General features: G+C 35.9%; 5 protein-coding genes and 1 non-coding gene across 15 annotated transcripts; 2 read left to right on the top strand and 4 right to left on the bottom strand.

Moving 5' to 3' along the window:
* Nucleotides 1-2,360: 2,360 nt before the first annotated feature.
* On the top strand, nt 2,361-3,899 carry LOC140804491 (protein NODULATION SIGNALING PATHWAY 2-like). The gene has a single exon (XM_073160530.1). It carries the CDS (start codon nt 2,361-2,363, stop codon nt 3,897-3,899), a length of 1,539 nt encoding a protein of 512 aa, XP_073016631.1.
* Nucleotides 3,900-4,279: 380 nt separating this feature from the next.
* Nucleotides 4,280-9,876, bottom strand: LOC140804726 (ubiquitin-activating enzyme E1 1-like). 2 transcript variants are annotated; one of them, XM_073160827.1, is made up of 7 exons: nt 9,744-9,876; nt 9,249-9,580; nt 8,621-8,838; nt 7,257-8,051; nt 6,184-7,052; nt 5,670-6,102; nt 4,280-5,176 (listed from the first exon to the last, which is right to left on the bottom strand). In XM_073160827.1, the coding sequence occupies exons 2-7, from the start codon at nt 9,565-9,567 to the stop codon at nt 4,580-4,582; spliced, it is 3,231 nt and encodes a 1,076-aa protein (XP_073016928.1). In that variant the 5' UTR covers nt 9,568-9,580; nt 9,744-9,876; the 3' UTR covers nt 4,280-4,579. The 2 variants fall into 2 exon arrangements, with proteins under 2 accessions (XP_073016928.1, XP_073016927.1); XM_073160826.1 differs by lacking the exon at nt 9,744-9,876 and having other exon boundaries at nt 9,249-9,612.
* A 145-nt stretch (nt 9,877-10,021) lies between these two features.
* TRNAS-CGA (transfer RNA serine (anticodon CGA)) lies at nt 10,022-10,103 on the bottom strand. The gene has a single exon. It is a non-coding gene; the product is annotated as a tRNA-Ser (tRNA).
* Nucleotides 10,104-12,841: 2,738 nt separating this feature from the next.
* On the top strand, nt 12,842-14,953 carry LOC140804253 (kinetochore protein SPC24 homolog). Of its 2 annotated transcripts, XM_073160144.1 has the most exons (7): nt 12,842-13,198; nt 13,314-13,438; nt 13,506-13,570; nt 13,987-14,129; nt 14,241-14,341; nt 14,517-14,590; nt 14,675-14,953. In XM_073160144.1, exons 2-7 carry the CDS (start codon nt 13,395-13,397, stop codon nt 14,782-14,784), a joined length of 537 nt encoding a protein of 178 aa, XP_073016245.1. In that variant the 5' UTR covers nt 12,842-13,198; nt 13,314-13,394; the 3' UTR covers nt 14,785-14,953. The 2 variants fall into 2 exon arrangements, with proteins under 2 accessions (XP_073016245.1, XP_073016244.1); XM_073160143.1 differs by lacking the exons at nt 13,314-13,438; nt 13,506-13,570 and having other exon boundaries at nt 12,845-13,198.
* Nucleotides 14,954-16,447: 1,494 nt separating this feature from the next.
* On the bottom strand, nt 16,448-18,897 carry LOC140804252 (ferritin, chloroplastic-like). Its single transcript, XM_073160142.1, has 8 exons — nt 18,425-18,897; nt 17,834-17,917; nt 17,675-17,735; nt 17,381-17,468; nt 17,174-17,235; nt 17,029-17,094; nt 16,843-16,906; nt 16,448-16,733 (listed from the first exon to the last, which is right to left on the bottom strand). Exons 1-8 carry the CDS (start codon nt 18,784-18,786, stop codon nt 16,681-16,683), a joined length of 840 nt encoding a protein of 279 aa, XP_073016243.1. The 5' UTR covers nt 18,787-18,897; the 3' UTR covers nt 16,448-16,680.
* A 1,400-nt stretch (nt 18,898-20,297) lies between these two features.
* Nucleotides 20,298-24,656, bottom strand: LOC140804577 (uncharacterized). 8 transcript variants are annotated; one of them, XR_012112182.1, is made up of 4 exons: nt 23,744-24,656; nt 23,535-23,625; nt 21,355-21,409; nt 20,298-20,786 (listed from the first exon to the last, which is right to left on the bottom strand). XR_012112182.1 is itself a non-coding variant. In XM_073160630.1 (3 exons), exons 1-2 carry the CDS (start codon nt 24,575-24,577, stop codon nt 23,578-23,580), a joined length of 882 nt encoding a protein of 293 aa, XP_073016731.1. In that variant the 5' UTR covers nt 24,578-24,656; the 3' UTR covers nt 20,299-20,899; nt 23,535-23,577. The 8 variants fall into 8 exon arrangements, 6 of the variants coding, with proteins under 6 accessions (XP_073016731.1, XP_073016733.1, XP_073016732.1 ...); XR_012112181.1 differs by having other exon boundaries at nt 20,299-20,839; XM_073160630.1 differs by lacking the exon at nt 21,355-21,409 and having other exon boundaries at nt 20,299-20,899.
* Nucleotides 24,657-24,693: the final 37 nt, after the last annotated feature.

Here is a 24,693-nt window from a genome sequence, read left to right as displayed (position 1 = left end):
ATGGATAATTTGGCCGATCGATACGAACGAACCTATTAAATAATGATATACAACTGGCTGACATTATTGTTTATGATAATTAAATGAGAATATTAAAATTCTTTTGATAATAACGCATAAATATCTTCTTTATTATTATATTATTATTATTATTTTGATTTTTGATGTAATCAACATAAATGATTAATAATGGTCTCGGTTGGTAAAAAACAATTTTAAAATGTTGGCTTTGAACTACTATACAATTAAAAATATTTGGTTTTACGTCGTTACCACCAACTATAGTTTTTTTGTAAAACGACAAGCAATCGGTTTTATAATTGATATCAGTGACAAGGTGAAATGTTCGAGTCTCATGAATTACAAGGAGTGTAATTATTGAAGAGAGATTGTTGGGTTTAATAATTGTATCTGTTGGTTAGAGCAATCGAAACGTGGTACTCGGGTTGTTATATGATTTAAAAGAATCGAGTTGTATTGAAACGTGATGCATGAGTTGTTGTACAGTTTAAAATATTTGAGTTACAATATTACCACCGACTTTAGTTTTTAATAAAGCGACAAACGTTCAATCCTACGACTATTATATATAATTAAGACATACTTTAATTTGCTTATATTTAGAATACATATTTTTTAATTTAATAAAGATTTATGTAAAATAAGTATCTTTTTACACTTATTTTTTTGTTTAATTTGATTTAATTGAATTATTTTTCTGTCTATTTTTTAACTATTATATTTAATTTTTTGTGTTTTTAAAACGGTTGTTGCTCTTTTTTTTAGGGGCCATGGGATTTTGTTGTTTGTAAGCATATGCTTATAAATAAAATAATACTGGTGAAACTTCTAAAGATCTTATGTTTAATAATTAACTAATGCTGTTTCGTATCTGATGTGTGCTATACAAAAATACTTTTATATATTATTAAGTAATTTATTGTGAAAAATCTAAAGATAATATTAGAATTTTAAAAAATCAGAATCTATTCTTTTATAAGTTTTTATAAGAATAAATTAAAATAATGATTTAAATACGATAATTTTAGCTATTTTAAATATGTGATGTTTTTTAGTAACTTTTTTATATCACGGATCATATGACTAATTAATACTAGCATCATCACACACGTATCATGAACTATTTCTTTTTATTCTTTTTCAGATTCGATAAAAGTTGGTCGATCGTATATTTCATTATAGTTCTATGATAATATAATATATTATATATTATATTTTAATATTTCAAAAGATAGGTTAATTATGATTTTTTACATCTAAAATAATATATAAATTAATTGAAAGTTTATTTATTCTATTTGCCATCTTCAACCGTATTATCATTATTTAAACTTTTAGTATATCTAAAATTAAAGCCTAATTTACCTACAAATGAACTAATCTAATGCATATATTAAAAAATAATTGGAAAGCAACAACAATAATTAAGAAATTATTCCGGTATTCATAAGAATCAAACGAGCACTTTGAAATCTGTCAATTGCCAGTAAATTTTATATATTTATTCAAAAAATTACTGCTAATTTGTACTTATTCATGAAAATGCATTATTATATTATATGTATTATGTTTCCCTATCAACAAACCCATTATGGCACGCAATCTGTTTCCTAACATGACACACATAAATAAACATTAAATTTCTTTATTCCTATGAGGTTAAAATATTCATATTGGAATTGTCCCAGAAAGTCTTCAAGAAAGAAAGATAACTTCCACCGGAAATTTAACTCAAATTGACAGGCCGAAATTTGTTAGTTTGAGAATAAATAAAATTTTATTATTCAAACAAATTTTTTACAGGTCTTTTGTTAATATTGAAACTTGGATCTAACTCAACCCAAAAACTAGTTCAATGAGGGAGGATTATCCAAGCCTATATATGCAACTCTCAGGTTATTTATCAACCAATGTGGGACAACTAACACACTCCCTCACGCCCATAAATGAACATCTGAAACGTTAAGTCTACAAATGATCCAATTATAGACAGAATGAGTGACCCAACTATGGGCAGTCCAACATTAACGATAGAACTTGAGTTCTGATAGAATGTTAAGATTGGAACTTGGACCTAACTTAACCCAAAAGCTAGCTCAAGGAAAGAGGATTGTCCAAACCCATATATGAACTCTTAGGTTCCTTTCATATTTTATATTATAGTTTTTTTTTGTATTATTTAATTACATATTTACAGAATGTATAGGTCCATGTGTTTATATATGTTTGTTCCCCATTGTCGACTCTCGATACTTCATTCCTCCAAAAAAAGAAAAAAAAACACACACACTCAGTACTTCATCCTTCAGCTTCTGCTCTGCAAAACAAAACCAAGAAAGATGATGCAGCCAGAAATACTTATGCCATCTGGGCCAATCTTTAATCTAACATGCTCAAACCAATACATGACTTACAATCAAGAAATGGACTTTTTTGATATTGATGACCCTGATTTCTCCTCTTCATTTGCTACTCATGAGGAATCCTCTGTCATTTCTTCGAACTCGTATGATCAAACCATGTTCCAAGATGAGTTTCTTGATCTTCAAAATCTTTGTGATGAGTATCAGATCATCTCATCGGTAGAGGGATTGGAGACTATTTCAAGTGCAGAATTCATGGAAATTGGCGAGTGGATAAACGAGACTGACGATGGGAATTCTCGCCCTCCATCCGGGGATCAAGAATTGAGTTGTTTTGTTTCCTTTGAACCTGGTGAGAACTTGGTGTTTGGCATGTCAATGAGTTTGGCTGGGACGGAGATGGAATTGGACGATGAATTACGCCTGCATCACTTGCTAAGGGCGCACGCAGAGGCTACAGAGAATGGAGAAAAGGATCTAGCAGAAGTTCTTGTCAAATCCATGGATGAGAAAAGCAGTGCCATGGGGAGCACCATGGAGCGCGTCGCATTCAGTTTGTTCCAGTTCAAGGAAAAGCGAACTGAATACTTGAGACTCGAGTCAATCAAGAACTCGATTGAAGCTTTCATGGTGTTCTATCAAGGGCTTCCAATTGGGAGGTTTGCTCATCTAACGGCGAATTCGGCTATCATCGAAGCTATGCCGAGTGATGCAGCAGAAGTGCATGTAATAGACTTCGATATTGGAGAAGGGATTCAATGGGCACCGTTAATGGAAGCTTTGAGCTGGAAGAACAAGTCCCTGAAGCTCACATCGGTGAAATTAGAGGGCGAATGCGCCTCTTCTTTTTGGGACATTGAGGAAACAAAGAAAATGCTTCAAGGTCACGCTAAACAATGTAACTGTAAACTTCAAATTGAAGAAAAAAGTACGGAGGATGTAGTGAATGAAATAACAAGAATGAACAAAAGAGGAGAAGGGAGAGAATGGTTGGTGTTCAATTGCATGGTGGGATTGCCCCACATGGCAAGGAGGCGGCAAAGATCTCAAGTCTTGGAATTCCTCAAAGTAGCCAAGGAATTATTATCAAAATTTGCAGGAATATTGACACTCGGTGATGGTGAAGAAGGGTATGGCTTGAATACTTGTTCAAGCTATCAGTCATTCTTTGACAAACTTTTGAGGCATTATCAAGCGCTTTTTGAATCATTGGAGAAGAATCTCCCAAGTTACATGGCTGCGGCAAGAACCACCATAGAAAGTCTTTTTCTTGCACCTTTTATGAGCCCTCTTGATTGGTTTCAAGACTGGGAAGAGATGATGAAGAGCTACAATGTTCAAGAAGGAATTGGGTTGGCAGGCCGGGAGTTGAGCAAAGAAAGCTTGGCGGAAGCCGAGGAAATGGTTAATGAAAGAGAGGGGGCATTTAAGGTCAAAGTTGAAGGTTATAGAGAACATGAGATGGTTTTGGAATGGAAGGATACGCCATTAGTAAGAGTTTCCACTTGGATGTGAAGACACAAGAAACCGGCAGTGGTGTATCAATGTCTAGCTGTAGGTGTCGTTCTGTATAACAAGTTATGTTCCTTTTATTTCCCCCTTGTATATTAATGGATGATGTATATGCAGTATAACATAAAAACTTGCAATAGAGAATGACGATCACTATTATGATCTTTCTGAACAAATACCTTATTCTTGTTTTGTTCATGTTCAGGATAAAATTTAGAAGAGGTATCAATCAACGCCTTGGAGAAATTCGGAGAAACATAGCCGCATAATGAAAACTAGAAGGAAATAGCCTTCCGCAGGAGTAATTTATGTCACCGTAGATTAGAGAAAACAGTGTGATTATAGGAAACCTTGGTTAGCCCTTTCTAACTTCACACACATAGTTCCGCTCGAAAAATGTGATCATCATGAATCTCTGAATTCCGATAGACTCGTTACACAAATCCTAGTGAGATAGAGCGTCAACAAAGGCCCAAGTATATCATAAATCTGACATATAGCTATTTTACATTCAGCATGAAACACTCCCAAACACATGGACAAGATGCAGCTTGCATTTTCGAATTGATGTGGGTTTATCAAACACTATCAATTGTTGTCATGGAAATTGACCAAATCCCAGATGAAGTTTTATAGTGGGCACACATCCACTGTAATCTGAAGAACAAATAGTGAACTCAAACCTACTTGAAGTATATCGAAAGTTGAGGGATGTCAACATCATTGTCTTCGTCATCCTCACAAGCTACAACAACATCGAAATGACGTCGATATGAAGGCACCTCAGCTTTGGCCACATCCTTCACCAGATCCACCATCTTCCGATCCATCCGCTCCTTGTGCCTTGGAAACATACTATTGAAGAGCAAGCAGCTTCCGAAGGATATACTGTATGCATTTAGGTCTTTATTCTTGAGCCACTGAAGTAGCTCTCTCAGAGTAGGGTTGTCTTTCACGATCCATCTGTCCCAAACGGTCCAGCTCATGTCTTGATGTTTAAGGACTTTGGGAGGGACTGGCTCAGCCATGGAAAATAAAGGAAGCGCAAGATTTGCAAATGTGTTGCGGTAGTCTTCCAGTTTATGATGCCCATCAAGAACCTTATACAACTCCAGGCAAACAAGGCCTGTGGCCATTGCTGTGGAGGTTGCAATCGCAGGAATAATTCTGCCAGCAATAAATTTGGCTTTCAGTTTATCGACTTCAGGAATGCTGTAGTTTCTTGCCCTCATGTTGGCAAGCCCAGCTATCAGGTCCATATGATAGTTGGTGTCATCGTCCTGCAGATTAGAAGAATTCAACGAGGCATACAAGATTGGATAAGCTAACAGCTTTCCTGATGCTAAGAAAAGAAAACCTCCAGGCTTTGCAACTACAACCGTTAAGCAGTTGAAATACCACGGTAAACCAGGAAGTCTAACAATGATGAGATTAAGCATACTTGCTCGAGACAAAAATTTAGACCAGAAGTAAATTTAGGCAGGTTTAGTTTTGATTAATGTTCAAGACAATATATATCAATCCAGAGAAGGATACGTATCATCCACTTTCTAACAGACTGACTTCTCAACAATTTTGATATTAGAGGGTTTTGACTGCCTTAATTCAAAATTGACAATAAGTGAAACATATTATGGACATTCTTAAACATTTAAGATGATTGTTTCAGACAAAGGTAGTGAATTTCCAAATAATTCCACCAAATATGACCCCTCCCCTTCATGCTACGGGGCAGTTGCATATGCAAAAAGAACAAAAAACAAAAGAACTCACCTTTTCAAACTGAATAGGATTCATTTTATATCCCGGGGCCAATTTTTCCCTGCACGTTTCAAGCTTCAGGACCAACTCATCAATGATAACAGCATCATCCACAGATGCCGTCGAAAGACTGGTAGCTTTCTCATCTGTCACAATTTTCACATCTTTCCTCGGTAAGAAGTCAGGGACAATCACTTTGTCAACAGCATCACCCAACTTCTCAGGCGACTTCACGAAGTCCGGAATTGGTATGCCAAAAACTTCTGCTCTTAATATGGCTCCTGCCAGGACAAACTGAAGATGGCTCAAGTCGTACTTGGAAAACTGGAGTGCTCGTGGAAATCGTTTTGGTGCAGACCAGAATGGAGCTCCACTACTAGTAGCAGCATCTTCAGGGAATGTATATGTCAGCTGCTTCACCCGGTTTGCAAAGTAATCCTCAAACCTGATTACACCATCAGCATAAAATTAGGAGCTTCTGGAATAATCTTATCAGCGAAAACAACAAAAAAACAAGAAGTTATACTTGAAACGAGCCCAAGTAATGCAGTCCTGGAATGTGTCACATCTGTCCTTGTCAAGGCATTCAAGAACTCGTTCCAAAGTGTCTCGAGCCTGAGCATCACCAGCATTTTTCATAGTGGATGTATACTCATTTGGATTACTTAGATATGCATTAACCTCAGTTGGCGTCTTCTCAAGCAAGCCCTCAAATTCTGACCTAGCCCATGTTAAACAGTGATCAATGTTGTGCGGAAATGAATGCACAGTGCACATAGGCGCCTGTTTTTCTGGTGGGTCCCTTGATGCACCATAGTTTTCAGTAAGGTGTGGAATTACCATCTGAGTGTTGCACTTGGCACCCAAGGTTCCTGACTCAAGAAGAGGTTTCTGGAAGTACAAACACCTCTGATCAATGTAAAGCCTGGCATTTACATTATCTAAAGCATTGATGACAACACTCAAGTTCTCCCAGAATGTGTCATCGAATACGTTTTCAGTCTCAGGGCTAGCACGATTTTGTAGAGCTTCAACATGAAGACGAGGGTTGATCAGAGAGGCGGCTGAGGCAGCAACTGTTGACTTTGCCTGGCCAATGTTCCAATCGCGGAAAAGAAACTGCCTGCTAAGGTTGCTCTTCTCTATAACATCATCATCAGTAATAGTTAATTTTCCTTCATCACCGCAACAGACTCCCATCAAAGCTACATTTTTCAAAAATTCACAGCCCAGTGCACCAGACCCCACTATGAAAACTTTGGCATCCTCCAGTTTCTTCTGTAGCTTAGACCCAAATACAGAGATTTGAGCATCGTAACGACAATTCAAGGGTTTTAAATCATCTGGATCCAAGGGTTCTGATGGAAGAGATTCAACAGAGTCGAAATAGAAGAACTGTTGACCAAAAAAATTAGGATGAATCAATATTCAAGAGAGGGTCAAGATTTTTACTTGAAATGCATAGTAACCCTAAATGCTAAAAAAAAGTAATCAGTTATCTTCCTCTTCAAATATGTAGCATGCATTATGCATGATCCTCGTTTAAAGAACTTTAGGTAGCATGTGTATTTCAAGTTCACAAGCCAGCTAGTGACAGACCTGAAAAAGTGGATGGAACTTCCCCGAGCAAGCCTTCACAACTTCCTGACCAACAATACCACCAAACATGGCAGCCATAGGGTTTAACACAGCCTTGGCACCAAAAGCAAAGTTCTTTAGCAGCTTGTGGTCAATCTCTTCTAATCTACCATCAGATTGACCATTATTAATATCAGTAACTAAAGCTATTAATTTCTCGGCATCTTGCTCAGATCCAGCAAAAGGGAAACGCCGAAACTCAGCTATGAACTTGTCCAGAGCTTGAAAAGCCAAGTGAAGAAGAGGTGGCCGGTCAAATTTGGAAAAGTCACTCAGAAGGTAATCACCAGGATCCTTGAGTGCCTGTCGCAATGGCTTGAAATTTAACACTTTAGGTTCCTTTACTTGTGTGACAATTCCACCTCTGTGATAAGCAGAATAATTAGTAGTATCCTCTTCAATGGTGAAAGAATAAGGCCTAGCACTTCTAATTTTTCTTGGTTTTCCATCATTCAATTCTGCCATCCCTCGCACTTCAGAAAATACAACTAAATCTCCATCCTGAAATTCAAGCCTCTCATCATCGACACAAGCCACGAGGGCAGGATTGTCATTGCTAATGGAGGCAATAATGCCTGTGTGCGGGTCCTCACCATCGACATCAAAAACCGTAAATTCAGGACCGAAGTCACAAAATACACTTCCAAAGAGACCTCGAACTTCAGATTTGATGAAAGCAATTGGAGGCTGATGCTTGTGGCAATAATCATCAAATTCAATAGCCTTCTCTAAGCTTATATTTGTAAACACGACAGCCTGGACGGCATATATAGAATAGTAAGATCACCAAGCAGATCTATAAAGTACAAGTCATGTTTGAGATCTTCAATAATAGCCTAAGCAGTAAACATAAGATTATCATGTTGTTGTACAAACCATAACCAGATGTTACACGTAAAACCTTCAATAGTATAGAACTCAGTCGACTGGGCTGTAAGGTGAAAATGTGATATACCAAAAATTTACTTCTAATTTTGGGGGAATTACACAAATTATCAGAATTTCTCCCTGTGTGGGGGATTGATAGACACCTCCAAGAGGGTAGCTGAGGAGGGACACAGAGAGAAACAAAGTAAGCTCATAGCAGAATTGATCACTTAAGATTCTGCAAAAACAATCAGATGCTGAAGGATCGAGCAGATAACCATGTGAATTAATACAGCTATACAAGACTAATGAACTATTCAAAGACAAAAAAGCAAAGCTACTTCATGAATTTAGTGATAATAAAGAAATCAACTGATAAAAAATGTTAAACAAACATTAAGCATATAATAAACATCCAAATAAGATCTTGCCAGACAAGGAAAATTTTACTAATGCACCTGAAAGTCAGAAAGATCATCTTTGGTTAACTCGGTAATTAGTGTAGAAATGACGACAGAATTGTTGAGTTCCTGTAGTTTGGGGACAGAAGCAAGAGCCCTGTTCTTCCCCAAATCTTCTTCTGAGAAGATAAAACTGCTAGACAAATCCCACAACTCCACAGAACCCTCATCATGTAGAGTAACCGATTTAACACCAGCAAGGATAAGGTTCTTTGCTGCAAACAAACAAAAGATTAGAAATCTTCTACAAAATGACATGAATCAGAACTCAAAACACACGTTTCAAAGTTACATCAGCTCGCAAAATGAAAATACAATTAGAGATTAAAAAACCACAATGTTGCGGAACAGTCATTGTGTTTGACATTTATTTAAAACCGTCGTATATGCAAGAAAACTTGACATGTAAAATTTTAGGAAACTGACAGTTCAATACCGATCAGGCACGGATTCCAGTAAATACGGCTTAGGAGGTTTGCTGTAGTCACTCTGTATTACAAGAATATACGCGCAAAGAATCAAACGGCACAAACATACACGTATCTCATAAATATACGCATATGCAACAAACTGACATATTATACACAGATTCGCGACCATCAACATAATTAGAGATCGCTCCTACCTATTTCGGCGCCCAGGCCTTGCAATCCGGAAATCAGAATGTTCGACGCAAACAATCGGCGCATGGTCTCGCGTCCGTAGACAGCGAGTTGACGACTATGCAGATCCTCGTCGATCTCCAGCGGCTTACCATCGCTCATCGGTGACTTGTCGTTGGTTGCGCTGTTACTCCCATTGGAACTTCCTCCAGCCATGTTGATAGTATATGTAACGGCCGTTCCAGACGTAGCTGATGCCAGACCGCGGTGCTTCTTCAGGGAAGAGGACTCGGAATCAACTCCTAGCGCCGCTGCAGTTGTGGTTCTCTTCACCGGAAGCATAAAGTCCAGTGAACTGTTGGAATTCACCATATTTCGATCAAGAAATCAAATCAATCGAGAGCTCAAACGAAAACAAAAACGAAATTGCAGCGAACGTTTCTTGGACAAAGGAGCGCATGAGATGGGAGAAATATGTTCCTGCGAGGAAAGAATAAAAAGAGAGAGAGAGAGCTTACCAAAAGGGAAGGGCGAGTTTGCGTGGAGTGAAACGATGGGTTAGGGTTTGGGGGGTATAGAAGGGAAATGAGTCCGGTAAATGAGATGGGTTGGAAGAGCTTGAGGCACTGCTGAAGAAGCTGTGGAGTCTGGAATTTCGGTTTGGAGTAGGGGGTGGGTGATGACGTTAGTGGGCTCGGGTTCTGCAAAGGTGGGCTGTGCTGGACCGGCCCACTTGACAAAATGGGTTTTCGTAATACGTGGACATACACTGGCCCATTTTCAGGGGTTAAAAAAACGTCGACAGCAGGATTCGAACCTGCGCAGGCAAAGCCCAACAGATTTCGAGTCTGTCTCCTTAACCACTCGGACATATCGACTACTTTATACATCTCTGCAATTTTATATAATTTAATTATTAATATTATCATTACATCAGTTTATGAGAGCAAATAGACAGTTATAATTTATGGTGATTACGAGATGATGGCATGCCCCTTTTATCATACTGTCCAACTTTCTTTTTCATTGAATTTTCACAATGTGGTTGATGACTTATGGTCTATAAAGTCACAATTTTTAAATGAAGTATTATGTTTGAGACTCAGTTGTTGTAATTCAGTTATTTGTTTAAAAAAAAAAAACACGCAAAATGTGAAAATAGACAAAAATTCAAGAATCAGAATAATAAAGTTAGGGCGAATCAAATTAGAAACTTTGAAAGCCATCAATATATAAATTAGAATTCAATATTAGGTGATAAATTAGTTTAAACCTAGGTAAAAACTTGTGTGAGATGGTCTCACGGGTTGTATTTTGTGAGACATATTTTTATTTGTGTCATCAATGAAAAAATATTACTTTTTATGTCAAGAGTATTACTTTTTATTGTGAATATCGGTAGAGTTGACCCGTCTCACAGATAAAGATTCGCGAGATCGTCTTAGAAGAGACATACTCTTAAACCTGTTATTATTAACTTAAAGATTGACAAATTTTAAATTTTGTCATTATATACATCCATTTAAACGAGAAGGATCAATAAACTACAATAAATAAGGGTTGAAATATTTGCGATGAAGGTCACTTTTCTAATGACTCGGTTTCAACTTTTAAGTTTCGAACCGGGTTGTTGAATCAGATGCTAAAGCTACGGTCCAAGCTATGCATGCTCTTTTTTCAACTGATGATCCAATCAAGGCCGTTTCCAGAAAATTGGAGGCATTTGGCTAATTTTCAAGGAATATTATATATAGTTTTTTATTATTAAATATACAAATATTATATACAAGCTGATGATTAATTGTACATAATTAACACTAATATGAGTTTCAAAAAAAATTAACACTAATAATTAATATGTTAAGTAAATTAATTGAATTATAAAAATTAACATTTATAAACTAAAAATGAACTCGGTGAATTAACTCCTTAAACCTAATTTCACGAGTCATAGATTAATTTATGTATGATACAAACAGAATATGAATTATCAAAATAATGTAATTGATTTTTGTAAAAAAAAAACATAAATTATAATTTAAATATTGACGCATTCAAGACATAATTATAATCATATTGAGTAAAAATCAGTCCAATAACCAAATAAGCAAATTACAATGTTTGGATCAGTTGATTGGTTATAAAGGGGTGGAATAAACAATCACACCGGTTTTTCCAGAAATTCGGTTGGGTTAACACATTTGGATTTAGTAATTATACTCAGGTCAATATCAGTTGGCTAATCAAATAAATTATGTTAGGAAGAAAGCTAAACTGACATATTGAGCATTAAAATAATGGCTAAATAAGAAAAACAATTAAGTTGTCAAGGTAAGCTGACTGAAATTTAAATAGCACGAAAAGTTTCTGAATGTTATGAGATTTGAATAACTCATATGTCAAGTATTCATCCTTGTGGGATGAATGTTCACTAGAAGGCTTTGAAGATTATAATTTTGTAATAATCCGATTCAGCAGGGCTTTATCACTCCTTAACTGAAACTCTTATTTTATCTTACTTACTTAAACAACACTGAACAATGCATAAATGTCATTTTTCAAATATTTCGAAATGAAAATATTAAGCACAAACTGATAATCAATTATATGATATAATATTAATTGTGTGCTAAGAAATATTGAAGACAGTTGGTCTATTGAAAACTTGAATATTTGAACTTATGTGTTGATTTCAGATAGCCAAACTGATTTAAAAGTTCCTCTATTTATAAAATTTGATCCAATGATCAATAAAATCAAATATTATATATATCCCAAATATGACACATGTTATTCCCCTATATTTTTACGTCGCTTTTCTTTTCTGACAATTTCAACATCGTAGGTAGTTTCAGACCGGTTGGTACGAAAGACTTTATCCAATAATTTAACTTTATAACTTTAAGGCTACGTTTGGTTAGAAGGATAGGATAAACTAATGATTAGTATGTAAATGATAAAAAAAAATGATTGTGATAGAAATGTAATATATGATATAAAATAGTAGTATGTTTGGTATGATTTTTAAGTATGAGATAATTTTGAATTTTTTGATGAAATGACGCAATTGCCCTTTTCTTTATTTTGTTTTTCTTTACTCCGGCGACGGCCGACGGTGCTCCGGCGACGGGGGACGGAATCATGGCGGCGGCGGCGACGGTCGGCCGGAATCGCGGCGGCGGCGGTCGGCCGGAAGTGGCGGCGATCGGCCGGAAGTGACGGCGGTTGGCAGTTGCTGGCGGCATAGAAGGAATTGACTTGATTAAATAATCACGCGTACCAAACGAGTGATAAAGTGGGTTAAAAAAAATAAACCCACCTTATCACCCAAACCAAACGCCCCCTAAAGTAATCTAACTGATTCTTCATAGAATATTTTATCATTTACTTAAACTATCTTTTGTTTTTTGATAAACTACTACTATCTTTTGTTCAAGTTAGTCTTCCTAAAAAAAACATTGTTTTTGTCAAATAAATAATATCATATGTAATATGAATCTAACGCTTCAGACAAAAATAATAGAAAAACAATAAAAAATACAAATTCTTGAATTTCAAATTAAAATATTAAAATTCAAATAAGTATTACTTAAATAAATAAAATTACTATTTTCGCCGTTCAAACATTTCAAAATTCACTTTATCAGATCTCCAAAATACTACCAAATCAAAGGATACTTCTTTTAGCAAATTATCGCCATCAATCGGAAAACCCTAAAAATTGACTTCAACTATATGTTTTGTTCTTTTTTCACTCTGAATTTAGATTCGAGAGAGAAAGATTTGCTGGGTAGAATGGGCGAGTCATCGAGGAAGATGGATATTGAAGAGTTGATGAAGTACAGCAACAACTTGATAGATTTCTTGAAAGACGAGAAGGACATTGTTGGTCTCCAGCATTTTCTGCGCCATTCCAAAGCTCTTCAGTCTCAGTGCGATAAAGATCTCAACGAAGTACAATTATCCATTGAAGGTTATTAATTTCGCCCCAATCAGTGATGTTTACTGCGTTTTCAACTGGGTTATTAAATGATTGGATTTGGTTTAAGTTCTGCCGGTTGTTAGTCTAATTTTTTTTGTTGCCCCAGTTCTGTACGTGTATCGAACAATGACATATTTGGTAGAGTTATATTCTTGCATACCGGTTATCCTCTAGAATTTCTGCTTTAATGCTTCAATTCGTGTCTGGCGACAGCCAAGAAGTACAATTATGGTTAGAGTTCATACTGTTTTTTTGATTTGTTGAGCTGTTTTTAAGACACATAAATGTTATCAACCAGTTTGACAGACAAGATCTATGATTTGAGCTGTGTTTGTTGTGCAGAATTTTCTCTCTCGAGCTCAGGTATAGCATTTTTTTATAGTAAAGCTACTCTCTCGACTATCAACTCGATTAGAACTGCTATGGCACAAGACACGAGAGTTCAAATACTAAATCTAGTCCACTGACTACAGTAAGATTTTTAAAGGTCATTCGAGTCTCTTCGTGATTATGATGTCGATTCTTGTCAAGTTTATAGAAGATCTTTTGATCCCTTAAGATCCCTGCAACTGATATGTTACAGGTGATGCTTATAAATAACTGGACCTTTAATGCTTTGACTTGTTTTCATCGTCGAAGTTATGTGTCTGTGGAATTTGTAATTTTATGTGACTGCATCCATCTCCTTGAACATATTTATTTGGTTTGGGAGATGAAGCTCTTTCAAAATATGGATTGATCATTTTTCCTTACTGTCAATTAAATTATACTTGTCCCAGACTACAAAAAGAAGATAGAAGCATGCAAGCAGGAAGAAGCAGCTGCAGAATCCGAAAGCGTTGCTGATGTAGAACTAGATTTGCTCGAAAAAGAATTGGAAGAGAGACAAAAAGTAGAACGAATGCTTAGAGAAGAGCTTAGATAAGTATTGGGTTCATGTAGCTGATTATATTCTGATTCTAGAACAACAACTTTAAATTCTTGATTTTGTTTCCAATTAAATTGGTTTACTTCCTCTATTATTATAAACACAGTAACGGTCAATGGAATTGATGATCTAGAGCTTCAAAGGGCCAATCTTGAAGAACAAAGGCAGACCCTTAAGAAATCCGAGCAAGATGAACTGAGAGCTGAGTAAGACCCATTTGAAAAGTCTGGGTATTTTTAAGTGGTGTTGTGTGGTACTATTTTAATTTTTAGTTATCCCTGTTTCCGTGTGGTTCAATGTTCTCATGGCTTAAAATGAGTGAATCATTATCCCAAATTTTCTTTGCTAACAGCAGCTAAGCAATTTTCTTTTATCTTGTAGGATGAAGCTTTCAATGCATGCGTCTGTCACAAACATAATCCCAAACTTGGATGATCTATCCAAAATATCAGGCTGTATCCTTTTTATTACTTTACATTATATTTTTCTCTGATCTTCTGCCCTGGTTGAAGGATTCTCCTTTAACTCAATGAGTCCAGATATCGTGGTGAGAGATAAGAAAGTAGTTGACAATTTTGAGTTTGATCGAGCCAAGCATTCTGCCTTTGATGCATGTAATGGTATCTGGAAAATGATGAAGTTGCAATGAATCTGAATTCTGCTTTGTATTTACTCTAACTTGTAATTTGTGGAAAAGTCTTCAGATTATGATTTGTTATTGAAACTCTGATGCAAGTTTGTTCTTCATGTTGAAAAATGTATAATCTTTGATCTGTCTGACCTTTGTTGTCTAATATCTAGAGTTTGATGGTTCTTTTGTCGCTGCAAATTGGTTCAAAATTTCTTAATTTCATCTACACGCTGATGAATCAGAATATATTTCTTATAAACTAATGACTTATGTTGACTGAAGTATATATCAATTGAATACATGAGCGGAAGATTTACGATAGGGCAAGTTTGACTTTGTTTTAAAAGTGGAATGAGTTAGGTCACTACATTACCAGAATTTGTTAGAATTCACATGCATACTTTCTAGGAACTCACTTCTGCTACCTGTACTGTAGTGTTAAATCAGGAAGAACAGGTTATACCAAATTTTGGGATGAAGTTGGCCATATTATATTGGGTTTAACTATTACAACTACTAAAAAAGTAAGGAAAAAAATAATTTTATTACTGGAGAAACCCGTCTTCCCCAAGATTAGCCGAGCACAAGCCCCGTCTGTCCGGAGATCTGAGTGAAAAAAAAATTCCAAATAACCATATAGAAGATAGCCATATTGGTATTTTGTATTGAATTTATCATGAGATTTTTCATAATGATATTTTGCCACGTAAAAATTATTATATAAAATCGATCGTATAGGTAGCATTAATCCTAGATTTAATCATAACATCGATGAAGTTTATTGTTTTAGTTGGGGAAGAGAGTGTACACAAGCAGAAAGGCACTGAAAGAAAAAACAACCAACCGTTTGACCTAGGGCCCTACAACTACACACCTATTTTTCCTGCTCATATGTTTGTTTCTGATGGATATTACATTTTCTCCGAATCGAGATTCTTCTTTTACAAATTATACTCCAAATTAGTTTATTTCAATGGATTAATGCGAATTTAAATTCCTGAAATGAACAATGAATTAATGATAAATCTACCCAACTTCTTATTACATTCCTCGGAAAAACAGAGAACAGATTCAAAAATCCTTCAAAAGAATTTTGTTATGAAAATTACAAAATTTAATTTTTAAAAAAATTCAAAATGATTTGTTGGCTACCATTTGTAGGCTAGTTCATGTAAAATAAAAGCAATTATTTAGCAGTGGTCAAGTGATGGAGAAAAATTATATAAATAGGCAAGAATCAAGAATGGCCTTTCAAGAGTCCTTCATAAAGATGGAGAAGAGAAAACTGATCTCCTTAATCAACAACTCCATTGCTAGTGCCGCTTCACTTCTTAGAAATGGAGCGAAAGGTAAACATACCTCTTCCAAGACATTTCTTCTCTGCCATTTTTAAGTTTCTCTGTAAGTCTTAACTTTCTTATTATGCAGAAAAAAGTAGAGGGTTGATTGCTCTCTACAAAGATATGGAGGCGTGTGCCGGATACACGGATATACGGGTGATGTGGGAGATGATACACTCATCATATCCACCAAATGCAGAGAGGGGAAGTAGCAGCAAGGGCTTTAAATTTTGGAAATTATGTTTTCAGACAGTATGATAATATGGCATTTTTATTCAATTTTTTTTTTGGGAATTAGCTTTGCTTCATCTTTTATCAGCATCATTATTTTTTCAGAAACATGAGCCAAACGTCCTGTGATTTAGAATTAGTTGTTCATGTTCTTAAAGGATAACACGACTTGCTGCTAAATACAGTCTGCTAGTACACAACGATTGCTTATTGAAAACCAAACGATAATGACAGTAGGATAGATTTTGTCTCATACTTCAAACATTCAACAGTAAGTAACCAAATAGCAGAACTGATAACCGGGATGGAATAGCGATTCTAATATAGCGTGGCCTCGATTTCTTTAAAGTACTCCATCGCCTTCATGAAGCAGCACCTGATCAAAGTGCCATACACCTGCATGTTTGAAAACAAATATTTGCTTTGTTTTAGATATAGGTTTTTCTTTTTTATGAAGTTGAGATTTGAGAATTCCATCATGGTTAACAGACAGATATGATCATACCGTGTCCTTTCCCAACCCTCCTCAATTGAGCTATATATTCTGCAATTTTCTTTATGGCTTCGACCTGGAAAATGCGAAACAAACTCGTAAACTCGATTTGATGGCTTTTATGTATTTCTAATACATTTCTTGAGAGCAATTAGATTGGTTATTGGTATAACAAATTCCATCAAGTCGAATCCTTACCTGCTCCCCTAAAAACTCACTCTCTATGAAATCTGCCATCTGGGGATCATTATTTTCATCAGCCACCTGTTTGGAATCCAAGAACCTATGATCAGCAAACGACAGACGTAATTTAACAGCATAAAAATGTCTAAAAACTGCTTACACAGTGCACTTTAAGAAGTTTCTCATTAGTTAACTTCTCCAAGGACAAGGCAAGTTCCATCGCTGAATCAAGAGATCATAGAGAATTCTAGTAAGAACTCAAAAGAAGATTTTTACGGAATATGTAATAGAATGCATTTCATAAAAAATGGGATCCTGACAAAAATTACATTAAAGAAAACATGATTTAATAGGTCGAAAAACTCACCATACAGTGCATCACCCTTCTCGATGTGATCAAACTCGGTAGGTGGAAGCTTGATATGATGCAGGATAACTTTCCCTCCTCGCTTATTCTGCAATTTGTCAAAGTTAGAACCAGAAAAGGTGGCAATCACAGTTAAATAATGTCTGACTAAGATAGTTTGATTCTCTCGTTTTCTTCTGGTATGAGATGTGGCGATTGAATATATTTTTGGGTATGAATCTACATGAAATTTAAATAATATCTCATCATATCTCTGTTGGATTAGCCAATGGACAACTGCATATCATGTTATACCTGATATTTCATAAGTTTTTCTGCATGTTCTCTTTCTTCTTCACTGGCCTCCTTAAAGAACCTGCCCATAAATCATTATATTAAACATTCAAATCATAAGAAAAGTAAAGTGAGAGAGAAAGTTAAGAGCAAGAAAACATGTGTGTCTTTTGCACTTACTTTGCTAGGCCTTTTAGAGCAACATTATCCCTGTCAAAGTAGGCATAAAGGGAGTGGTACACATAGGACACAGAGTATTCCACACTGAAACAGAAGAAAATATCCATAAACTTCAGCATTTGAAGTATAATCACAAATTCTGCTGTTTGTTTAACTACGACGACTCAAAATAAGAACTCTTTGCTGATACACCTCAAATCATAAGAACATATCCAACATTATATTAACAGCAAGTAGAAACATTCATATGCAAGCCAAGTTTTTGCTCAGGTTAAATAAGCTGCACCACATTTAAAGTCTTGTGGTATTCCAACAAACAAGCAGTAGCAATGGTCGTAGTTTGAAATTTTGAAACAACCAACGTAGATATGATCCCTCAAGAGGCCCGGAATTCATTAAAGATGATACCCCAGATTCCCCAAGATTCTTGAATTCACCAAGCTTTTCAAATGTAATTATCCCCTTTTGATTAAAAGGACCACAATATTTACCCACCGGGTGAATAATCAACGTAAATAAACCCAGGTGGAAATATAAAACTTAAACACCAAAAGTTTCAATAAAAACAGGAGGAGATTGTCCAGAACTCACTTGATCTGCTCATTAATGGCATTCTCACACTCTTTGGAGTACCTCTGGCGAGCAAGTGAAACAAGAGGAGCCATTGGTACCATAAATTCATCTTTCTTAACCTCTTCAAATGGCTGAAACACAAGCCCGGTGAGTGGCAAACTTGCAGTCTCATTCGTGGCACTGGTCGCGAAACCTTTATCGCGTCTTTCAGCCAAAGAAAGACTGAAGATTGAGGAAGAAAACGAAGATGTAAAGGGGTTCAAGCAAGGAGATGGTAGAGTTGAAATGGCATTTGGATTGGTTAAATCTTGTAAGAATCCAAGATTGGAAGAACCACGCAATGACGGCATGGAAACAGCTGAAATCGCCTCAAGAATCATCTTTTCTCCAAAAGATTAAAGGCTTTCAAACAGATTACAAAAAAGAAGAAGAACTGGGAGTTGGATCAACACAATTCAGAATGGGCTGGCCGTGGAATTCTTGGAAGTCTGGTGGCTGAATTATATAGAAATGGCAAAGTCACAATTGCGAACCTTTGGCCATTGAAGAAGTGACACGTAGAGTACAAAAACGGGTCCATCTGGACAAGGGCGTGTGGTTGGCTCGTGGTCTAATCCAGAATCTTATGGTACTGAACGAAATATCCGAAACCCATCATTCTGAAAATTCAAAAGGTATCTTGGCTTCATGTAATCTGTTCACACGACGTGGAGTTCATGAATAATTATAAATTGAAAAATAGAGAAAAGCCATTTGATCAGTAAAATTTTTCACCGAAAACTGCTGTTTTTGTGGATAGATGTTATCTTGTTGAGTTGTCATAGGTTGTCGGAAGAGAAATCAAATGGCCTGGAGCTGGAAATATACCAATTAAATTATGGGTTATCCTTTATTTTTTAAATCTTACGGTGCTCCATTTCAGCTTCTAGGAAAACGATCATCTTTGGAGGGCTGTCCAACAGGTTGACTAAGCTAAAAACGGTTAGTTGTCCCATATTGATTGGATAAAATATTTGAAAGTTGTATATATAATTTTTGACAATCATCCTTCATTGAGCTAGTTTTTGGGTTTGAGTTAGGTTCAAGTTCTAATTTTAACATGGTATCACAGCCCGGGTTCTACTGTTATGTGTTGGACTGCCCATAGTTGGGTCACCCGTTCTGCCCATAATTTGATCATTTGTAAATTTCACGCTCTAGATGTTCATTCTTGGGCGTGAGTGGGTATACTAGTTGTCCCACATCGATTGTATAAAATACCTGAGAGTTGTATATATGATCTTAGAAAATCCTCCCCTCTTGAACTAGCTTTTGAGATTGAATATATTCAAGTTTTAATTTTAACAAAAACCCAGGTCTGACTCTTGGTGTGTTGAGAATTTATAAACCCAACCCAAGATAAGCCCTAGTTTTACACCTAATTTTTTAAAATAATAAAATAAAAAATAAATAATAATAAAATTCAAAATAATCGATATCACACTTATACAAAATATTAAGGGTTAGTTTTCTCATTTTTTAGTCTTGCAATCTCGTCTCTTATTAAAATTTCGACTTGGGACAATGCCTATTATTTTTCATTATCCTACATAAAAAATTTAGTTAAAATATAGGGATTAGAATGCTATAAAATAAGAAGTTTATCCTTAAAAAATCTCATAATTGTTCACTACAAAAAATCTATATGTATAAATGTTTTTTTTGAAAAAAAAATTCCAAAACCCCCCGGCAACCTGGCCCGCCCGCCCGCCCGCGACCCGCGCGGACCGATCCGTGAAGACCTGATACAATGTCCACGCAAGAGAGTAAGAATACTTTTCAAGAAACCTAGGGTAACATTGCATGATAGGAACTGATACAACCAAATGTTAGTTTATTTATTTCTGATTGTTATCGATGTTCTTAAATGTTATTAAGTCAGCTCAAATTACGAATATAGCATTCACAAAAATACTAGTCAATTGATGGATTGTACAAGTCATATTAAAAATTGTCCAACATCCCAAGAAACAATGCTACAACTCTAGATGATTAAACCGATTACCAAAGATTAGAAAGATATTAGAATTTGCCAACGCCTATCCCATCTCTGAGTACCTCAAATGCATCCCTGTTTCCGGTTTTCCTAATCCCAGCGATGAAACGAAGCTTTGATTGTTCGGATGTAATGCCAGTCACTTTAACCCAAATCATCACTTTAGTTTTGATTCCCTCTATATCAGCCAGCTTACCTTTCTCCAGATATCCCCAGTTATAGTATTTGCGAAACGTAGTACAGACGAATCCTTGTAACCAACCTCACAGATTGATGGAACATAAACAATCAGCTTCTTTGTTTCCTCATTGAACTCGTAGTTCGTGGCATCACGGGGAAATATTCCTATAGACAGGTCATACTCCTTGAGAAGTTCTGGCAAGGTTTTTGCATTTTTCCTGAAAAGACAAGTTCTCTGTCACACTTGACGGAATAAATTCCGATTAAATGTTGTAAACCTTTCAGGACAAGGATCAGATGTTCAGAGCATAACTATAAATTTGGGAGAGAGGGAGCTGAATTTATTTGGAGCAAAAGCTTCAAAAAAAAAAATCTACTGACTATGTAGCAAGCATATCAAAAGCTATCGATATGCAATAGTCAAATATTGTCTCAATTTACAGTGTTGAGGAGGCTGCTTCTTAAGTTCGTGCACGATCGCAATCCATGATTCTAATCAAAGGAGTGACATCAATGCAATATGAAATTCAGAAACATCATGTCTATATGAAGAACTGAGGCTTAAATTGGTGAAAGATTTTTTTTGCCTTTCAAGAGAAGCAGTTTGATGCTTTAATTTTATGATATAGAAGAAATATATACGAACTGATGTGTTGGAGGTAAGATTTTCTTTCCATAAGCAATTTGCAGAATCTTAAAAGTAGAAATGCAGAGAGAACAGCAAGAATAGAACCTTTCATCTTATTAACCAAACATTTGGCTCCTCCTTCGATACTATTTGATATGGACTAACAAAGAAGAAACCGGATTAGAGTCGGGAAAAAGATCAATGGGATGCAAGAAATGGACAAGCAAAATAGCTCAGAGGCGAATGCCATCATCATGTCATGAATATCTAGATAATAAGTAGGGACGAGCTACTCAAGCGACGAAATCCCCGTAAAGGCATTATAACTCAAGACAATCGAATAAAATAACAAGTATGCAAGATCCAATACTTTTTCAATGTTCATAGAAAGATGATTCAATTGATCTCCACGTTTCAGGCTAATTGTAGACAACTCCCGCCAAAAGAAAATCTCCAAAAAATGAAAAATGTCGTGATGTCCTTATAATAGTTTGTTATACAAATTCTAAAAGCTTTTCAAAATTTTGGTATATCCAAACAATTGATTCATTGATCACAGTTGTTGAATCTTGAAGGCACCTCAAATCCTGTTACTCTTAAACCAAAACATTCCATAAAATTCCAATCATATTTTATTTAAAAATTAATTTAAAAAAATGTATAATGCATTTTTAATAATTTTCAGTTCCATAAATATTTTTTTACATATTTTTTGAATTTATACAATTTTTTTCATTTGTTTTTTTTATTTTAAATAATCTTATAAAAATTTCCAAGCATTCATATTATAAAATAAATTAATTTTGATACAAAATATTCAAAATGTGATAGTAATTATATAAATATATTGTCGATGACGCGTGTAAAAAAATTAAGATAATTAAAAAAGATAAATGTTATATGTTAAGGATATTGTTGGCATTTTATTAAAAATTAAATTTGAAAACAATTTTTCTCCACACACTCAAACTTTAGCTTGTATTAGCTTTATATTTTTATTTTCAAATACTTAATAATTTTGTTTTTCACTCGCTTCAAAATAAATTTAGAAAAATCACTTTAAAATAAGCAAAAACTCTCTCAAACACTCTCCAAACAGACATGCTTCAAGGCAGACGCGTAGATATACTTCGTTGATTATGAACAAATACAACTTGTTTAAACTCCTTGATACCATACATGGGATAGAAACCCCCACTCAGTTCAACACGGAGACAGCAGAATAAATTATAGAGCACAGATACCATCAAACAAAATAAAAACTAGTAAGGACAATTTCAACTAATTTTAAATAACATCCGATCCCTAAGAAATCCCTTCGATATACTATATTCCACGTATCACAATTAATGAAGTGCAAAGTGAATCCAGCACAAATGATTCCAAACAGATAGCTTTGTGACACGCTACACACATAAATTTTGGGATAAAGGCGAAATATTTAATTAAAATAAAATCTAAAATTTGCTAAAGATAATTGTGGTAGAACAAGAAAGAAGAAGAGAGAAATAAGCTGAAAAATCAAGGGAAATTCCCAAAAGAATATAAAAAATAATCCAAAATTGTTGTGCGGTTTAAAAACTAAGAGTTGCAATATTACAACCAGTTGTGACTTTCAGTAAAATTGTGAAAACGCACACCTAATAGGAGAAAGTCAAATCCTATATAATTTAAACTAATAAAAGATTTTATCTTTTTATCTGCCAGCAGAAAACCTCCAAAAATACTATTGAATTCCAATCATAGAATGCTCAATTGGCTCAAGTGCCAACAAATGCATTGCTCTCGTTATATATGTGAGAGAAATGACAAGGATCAATTAAGCCCCTAATTTTTTGTTAATTCAAGTAGCTCGAAAAAGTCCTAAATAACAAGTCAATTTACACTCACATGTTAAATGTACCATTTTCAGCAACCCAAAAACTCCTTAAATCCAAAGCTAACTTATCTAGAAAGCCTCTCAAGTCTCACCACCCACTACAGGCACATTGCTATGAAAACCTTTAGCAATTCAATCCACATTCAATAAGCATATTTTTTCTTGTCAGACCGTCTCACGGATCGAGACAGATCAATCAATTCCATATTTATCACAAAACTTTTTGTGTTCTTGCCTTGGGCTTACCAAAAACTAAGTTATACCACTATATTCAACTCCTTTCATCATGTGTCTTGGTGCAAAGGAGCAATAAAACTACCAAATGAAGGATTGAATAGAAAAGGAGTAATAAAACTACCAAACGAAGGATTGGATGCTGAATAGAAAAAAGGAGTAATAAAACTACCTAAGCTGACAAAAAGGAATTGCCACCATCACGGTCCACGGAATTATTCCAAGCCAGCAACTTTGTACCTCAACGTCATGTTATGACTCTCCTGAGAAGAATCAAACCATTATTGGTCAAAGAATAATACTCTGTGCTAGATCAAAGTTTCGACATTAATCCAATTTCCAAATCTTCACAAGCATAAAATCTTTATTGTCAAATCTCACCTGCTCCAAAACTTTCGCAGAGGTCTGCTCCACCAATCTTGATAGCCCATCCATCTTAGCCAGCATTGTACCATACAAATCCTCCAACTCGCTGGTGTAGTTTGCAGCCTCCGAGCCCATCAATTTATTGAGCCTGCGAATATCAAATTCTTCAGCGCACATGTCCAATTGCTTCTGGTTAACCAAATTCCTCTTCGAACTCGCCAAAGTCTGTTCTTTCTCATCTTCTGCCATCGCATCTGAACTCCTGAGTTCGAAATCCATAAAAGGGAATGGAACATTTGGGATGAAAGAATCGAATTGGGATCGGAAAGAAGGCCCGATGTTGATAATAGTCAGACTCTTGGGCTCGAATGAGTTGGCCGGAATGCGATACTGAAAAGCCTTGTACTCGTGCGTGTGGATCAACTGATCTTGAAACGGTGTCGTGAGGAGGAGAAAGACGGAGGGGGTGAGGAAAATAGTGGAGTTCTGGGGGGTGAAAGCGAGGGAAGGAGATGAAGATAGATTAAGGGTGGTGGTGGAATCTCTCAAAGAGGGGCGGAGGGGGGTTTTGCGGCGAAAGGAGAACCACCCGATGAGGGAGGAGGCGGGGGTGGGAGAGGGCGGAGGAAGGGGGAGATGGGAAGGGAGGGAGAGGAAGGAGGTGACAGTGACGGTGATAATTTGGGTGGCGGCGGAGGTGGGTTCATCGGACAGGGGATTGGGAGTGGAGAGGGTGGCGTGACCAATGAGAAAGCCATGTAGGTCCGCCGGGGAAGCGGCGGAGCGATGGAGAAGTGAGGCTAATGTTGCGCCTGAGATGTTGATTTTGTCAATCGGACGGTCATCCATTTTGTGAGCGACCGAGCGGAAATAAGAAAGAGGCTAATGGTTCAGACTCCCGAAATCGAAAGTCATTATAAAAGGAAGAACTTTCCTTTTTTTCCTTGAGAAAACAAACTTTCCTT

The sequence above is a fragment of the Primulina eburnea genome, chromosome 11 (assembly GCF_022965805.1).
Source record: "Primulina eburnea isolate SZY01 chromosome 11, ASM2296580v1, whole genome shotgun sequence".
In the NCBI taxonomy this organism is placed as follows: Eukaryota; Viridiplantae; Streptophyta; class Magnoliopsida; order Lamiales; family Gesneriaceae; genus Primulina; species Primulina eburnea.
This window is presented reverse-complemented; position numbering and strand designations above follow the sequence as displayed.

Excerpts from the sequence above, each read along its gene's own strand:
- LOC140804253 (XM_073160143.1), top strand. The coding sequence starts at position 12,961 with ATGTTTTGTTCTTTTTTCACTCTGAATTTAGATTCGAGAGAGAAAGAT. Across the intron at positions 14,130-14,240 it reads TGCTTAGAGAAGAGCTTAGA|GTAACGGTCAATGGAATTGA; the intron begins TAAGTATTGGGT and ends ATTATAAACACA. Across the intron at positions 14,342-14,516 it reads CAAGATGAACTGAGAGCTGA|GATGAAGCTTTCAATGCATG; the intron begins GTAAGACCCATT and ends TTTATCTTGTAG.
- LOC140804726 (XM_073160826.1), bottom strand. The coding sequence starts at position 9,597 with ATGGTGAATTCCAACAGTTCACTGGACTTTATGCTTCCGGTGAAGAGA. Across the intron at positions 8,052-8,620 it reads ATGATCTTTCTGACTTTCAG|GCTGTCGTGTTTACAAATAT; the intron begins GTGCATTAGTAA and ends TATGCCGTCCAG. Across the intron at positions 7,053-7,256 it reads AGTTCCATCCACTTTTTCAG|TTCTTCTATTTCGACTCTGT; the intron begins GTCTGTCACTAG and ends TTTGGTCAACAG.
- LOC140804252 (XM_073160142.1), bottom strand. The coding sequence starts at position 18,786 with ATGATTCTTGAGGCGATTTCAGCTGTTTCCATGCCGTCATTGCGTGGT. Across the intron at positions 17,918-18,424 it reads GCCATTAATGAGCAGATCAA|TGTGGAATACTCTGTGTCCT; the intron begins GTGAGTTCTGGA and ends CTTCTGTTTCAG. Across the intron at positions 17,469-17,674 it reads AAAAACTTATGAAATATCAG|AATAAGCGAGGAGGGAAAGT; the intron begins GTATAACATGAT and ends GACAAATTGCAG.
- LOC140804491 (XM_073160530.1), top strand. The coding sequence starts at position 2,361 with ATGATGCAGCCAGAAATACTTATGCCATCTGGGCCAATCTTTAATCTA.
- LOC140804577 (XM_073160630.1), bottom strand. The coding sequence starts at position 24,577 with ATGGATGACCGTCCGATTGACAAAATCAACATCTCAGGCGCAACATTA. Across the intron at positions 23,626-23,743 it reads CTGCGAAAGTTTTGGAGCAG|GAGAGTCATAACATGACGTT; the intron begins GTGAGATTTGAC and ends GATTCTTCTCAG.